We start from the raw sequence: 4,160 nt of genomic DNA on the forward strand, positions 1-4,160 counted from the left end.
TACAGATTCAGTGATTCACAGTTTTAGTCCATACTCTATAGCCATACAAGAAAAGCCCAGTCATCCTCACCCACTACAATAAATAAGGGTTTTCGCAACGGTCAAAAACCGTTGCCGTAGATTGAAAAACCGTTCCCAAAACTTTAGGAAACGCTTTGGCAACGGTTTTTGACCTGTGGTATATGCGGCCGTTACCAATGCTCAAAGGCAACGGTTTTTTATCTAAGGCAACGGTAACAAAAAAACCGTTGCCAAAGTTACTGGTATAGACAACGGTTTTGATACAAAATTTTAAACAACGGTTTCGAACCGTTACTCGATAAAGAACGGTTTTAAACTGTTTTCTTTCATGATCCAACGGTTTAAAACCATAACTGAATAGGCAACGGTTTTAAACTGTTGTAGTTTTATTATTCACAAAGGCAGCGATTTTAAAGCGTTACCGTTAGTGTCGTTTTTTTACAACGGTTTTAATACCATTGCCATTTAATAGTCGTTTAAGACAACGATTTTAAAGCGTTACCATTAGTTTCGTTTTTTGGCAACAATTTTTTAAAATCATTCCTTTTGTGACTTTTGACAACGATTTTTTGTAGTTATATATTTTTTTATTTACAATAATTTTCTCATATTGCATTAAAATTAATATTCCAACTATTTTTTTTTAGTGTCAATAAATAATCTTAACTATTTGAATCAAATTACTAAAGAAAACTAATTGAATATTTACCATCAAATTTGATTTTAAAGTATTCTATAAGATTCATACATATTTGTGAATCTTTTAGAAGTCAAATAAACTAAGATACTTTAAAATTACATAATAAAAGTCTAAGTCATAACCATATCTAATCATAAAGAAAAGAGATTGATATATTACAATAGCAAATAGATTCCTCATCATCTTCACAAATTGGTGATTTTTACTCTCTAATATTTGATCTTCACAATTTGTGTGATTAAGTTCTTTTTCTACTTCATAATAATTTTTCTGTGAACAAAAAAATTAACAAATTAAATATAATGTTAAGCCTAATGCTAATAATTGAAGGAATGGAAGTTTGATTTAGGCTTACCAATAGCAATAGTTATGTTGGATGTGATTAGGATTATCACATTTGGAGATGATATTAACTTGTCAATCTGAGTTAGTAATGCATTTACAACCTGAAATATTCATATTTAAGGATTACTAACACACTACGCAAATACCCAAGAAAATCCAACATCTCTCGGTTGTATTTTTTAAATGATATTTAACATTCTCACACACTATTTAAAAAAAGAAAGAAAAAAAAAGGAATAGCGGGGAAGAAAAGGGGTATTTTCCTCCAGGAAGGACCAGAGAGATTGGTATACCAGAATAGAATCTGAAGGTTTTGAACCGGATATAGCAGCTTTCCTCGCCGCAGCAAGGCTTTCAACTTCATCTGCATGACCACACACTTAACCCAAGGCACATGACAAGCATATAGCATTAAGTTAAATTTTGTTCTGCCTTACCAATCAAAACAAATACTAGATTGCTTTCTTCTTTACCATTTCTTGAATCTTTTGGAAAAGTTTTGCAACCTAAACAACAAGAAAACACAATTGTGCATTCAGTGCAACAATACAACATAATAACAGTTCATCTATCAATAACCTCTGAAGTGATAACAAATTGGAAATTCATCAACTACAAAACATTGGTACTTCTAATTAATAACTATTGTACATGCATACCACCTTGCCATTTTCAGAAAATCATTTACTGAATAAAGAATGTGCATTCACTTCAATAACCTGACACTGTAAGAATCTGAGAACGTGGCATTCACTTTAATTCTATTTTTTTAGATAGCACTCATTATTGTTTGTTAAGAATCTATCCAACAAATAAAACTAGATTCAAATAAATAAAGGTAAACATGATTAGCTTAAAACACATTCAAAATGATATTATTTGTGCGAGTTCTATGCTATTAGCTTTTAGTTCAATTCTAATCCGTTGCTTCTAAATTTTGGTGAGATTACAGTCAACATCCCTAAGTTTCAGAATCCACAAGTTTCAGGTTCATATCACTTCATTTGATTAATTAATTATCAATTGGAAGTGGAGCCCTATTTTCATAAACTAGTTCAGAGTTTTCAGCAAACAACCAACCTTCCAAGTGACTTATCTAAGTCTAAAAAATAGATATGAACATGAAACTTGTACTCACTTAAAATAGACTGATAGATCTTTAAAATCCTTTTGAAATCAACTCAAAATTCTGTTTAAATTAAAAGTTATAGCGTCTGCAAGTTGGTACTGCAGAACCAGAAAACCAGAAAAATCTGCAGCACCCACTAAACTTCAAAATATCATATCTTCCAAACCACTTGGCCAAATTCCCTGAAATTTTTATGAAATTTTCAAGACACACTAAAGTTTTACAGAAAAATAATTTCATCTAAAAATTAGGTCTGGACTGCTCCCAAAAAGTCATTCGTTCTGCTGCCAATTATGCAGATTTTTGCAGAAATTCTGCACAAAGTATTTCTAACAACCTCACATACCAAATCCTATATTCAAGCCTAGGATTCATCTAAAACCACATTTCTAACTTTCTTTTCACTAACCAAAGTTTCTCAAGAACTCTTAATTCAATATATCATAATTTCATATCATAGGTGCAACGTTACCATATTATCATAGCATCCATTCTTTAGCATCTCATCTATAACAATATATCTCATGTTCTGATTCATAAAATGAATTTCCAGCAACCATAGCAACATTCCATATACAAAATCATCATCAACAAGTACTAGAAACAAGTATAACTTTAAAATACACAACATCGTCAATAATCACTACATTAAATCATTAAACCAATCACCAACTACAGCCATGATTCAACTCAATTCCAACAATTATTCACACAAAGCAAACATAAACCATTTGCAGTTACTCATTTAATTTTATTGGCATTCATAACTTAAAATGTTTATTTTTAAAAAAATCCCCTACCTCAATTAGTCGATACCGCAGAATTTAAACGCGACAAACCCTCTTATTCTAAATTCACAGCAGCAGCGGCTTAGACTCAGCAATAGCAACAGCAGTAACATTATCAATAATCATAGCTATAGGGGCTGAAATAAAATAAAACGAGAATAGGGTAACCAATGAAATAGCAACAGAGCAAGAATGGAAATAGAGCAAATTAGAGGAAGGGATCTAGACCATATCAGAGGTACTTCGACGGCATCCCCCTTTTTTTTGAAACCGCAACGGTGATCATGGCAGCAGCGGTGGCGGCTGAACAGCCCTCTGCCTCTCGGCACAAGCCTCACATGACTCCTTTCCTTGTTCTCAAGGCTCTTCTCTCCTTTCGCACATGCAACAGATGATGGCGGCCATAGAAGTAGCGGCAGCGCTAGAGCCTTCGGTGGTGACGACGGGGTCACGACGTGGCGGCGGTGACGGAACACAACAGCACTAACGGTTCTAACGGCGACTGGTCCCTCAGCGGTGGTAGAACGCGACGGCTCTTCTCCTCCGACGCGGGCTCCTCTCCTCGTCGCGACAACGCTGGCAACGACTCCCCATGGACGGCGACTGGGCGGCGCGATTCCTTCCTCCATCGCGGTCCTCTCTCTCGCCTCAGTTCTGATCCGTAATGAAGATGACTTCGCATACAGCAGCGGCGGCAAGGCACAGCTTCCCCTACTCTCCTCTTCTCCCTTCGGTTCTCACTCTCAAATCTCTCTCTCCCTCTATGTATGTTTATGTGTCTGTGTATGTTTGTTTATTTGGTGTGTGGTGTGTGCTGTGAGTGAGTAGCGGTGAGAAAGGGTGCTCAGTGGAGAATGAACAGGTGGTAGGGGAGGGGTACATGTGTGTGCAAGTTGGGTAGAAAGGGGTTAGGGTTAATGAATTAGGAATTAGGGTTTAGAATTGGAAATTTAGGATTTGAATAGAGTTTTATGTTAAAACTCAATTTAATTATTTTAATTAATATAATTAATTTTAAGAATACTATTTTATTTTTTAAATTACAAATTATTTGTAATTAAATACTTTAATTTAAAATTATGGATTTGTAATGGTTATAAAACCGTTCTTTAAAATAGTCAAAGAGAACGGTTTTATTTTGTTGCTATAACGTAATGAAAAATTGAACTTCAACAGT

At 34.6% G+C, this 4,160-nt stretch overlaps 1 protein-coding gene across 6 annotated transcripts; it reads right to left on the reverse strand.

Moving 5' to 3' along the window:
• Window positions 833–3,905, reverse strand: LOC107619770. 6 transcript variants are annotated; one of them, XR_002354429.1, is made up of 6 exons: window positions 3,212–3,904; window positions 2,996–3,120; window positions 1,540–1,572; window positions 1,360–1,445; window positions 1,077–1,167; window positions 833–991 (listed from the first exon to the last, which is right to left on the reverse strand). XR_002354429.1 is itself a non-coding variant. In XM_021112237.1 (3 exons), exons 1-3 carry the CDS (start codon window positions 3,610–3,612, stop codon window positions 1,427–1,429), a joined length of 453 nt encoding a protein of 150 aa, XP_020967896.1. In that variant the 5' UTR covers window positions 3,613–3,903; the 3' UTR covers window positions 1,174–1,426. The 6 variants fall into 6 exon arrangements, 2 of the variants coding, with proteins under 2 accessions (XP_020967896.1, XP_020967897.1); XR_001615784.2 differs by having other exon boundaries at window positions 1,360–1,430; window positions 1,504–1,572; window positions 3,212–3,903; XR_002354427.1 differs by having other exon boundaries at window positions 1,360–1,572.

The sequence above is a fragment of the Arachis ipaensis genome, chromosome B09, assembly GCF_000816755.2.
Source record: "Arachis ipaensis cultivar K30076 chromosome B09, Araip1.1, whole genome shotgun sequence".
NCBI classification, from domain to species: Eukaryota; Viridiplantae; Streptophyta; class Magnoliopsida; order Fabales; family Fabaceae; genus Arachis; species Arachis ipaensis.

What these genes read in the sequence shown, in the direction of transcription:
- LOC107619770 (XM_021112237.1), bottom strand. Translation starts at nt 3,612, where the DNA reads ATGGAGGAAGGAATCGCGCCGCCCAGTCGCCGTCCATGGGGAGTCGTT. An exon ending in GTCGAAGTACCTCTGATATG is followed by an intron (nt 1,573 to 3,211) that starts GTCTAGATCCCT and finishes CTTGTTGTTTAG; the next exon opens with GTTGCAAAACTTTTCCAAAA.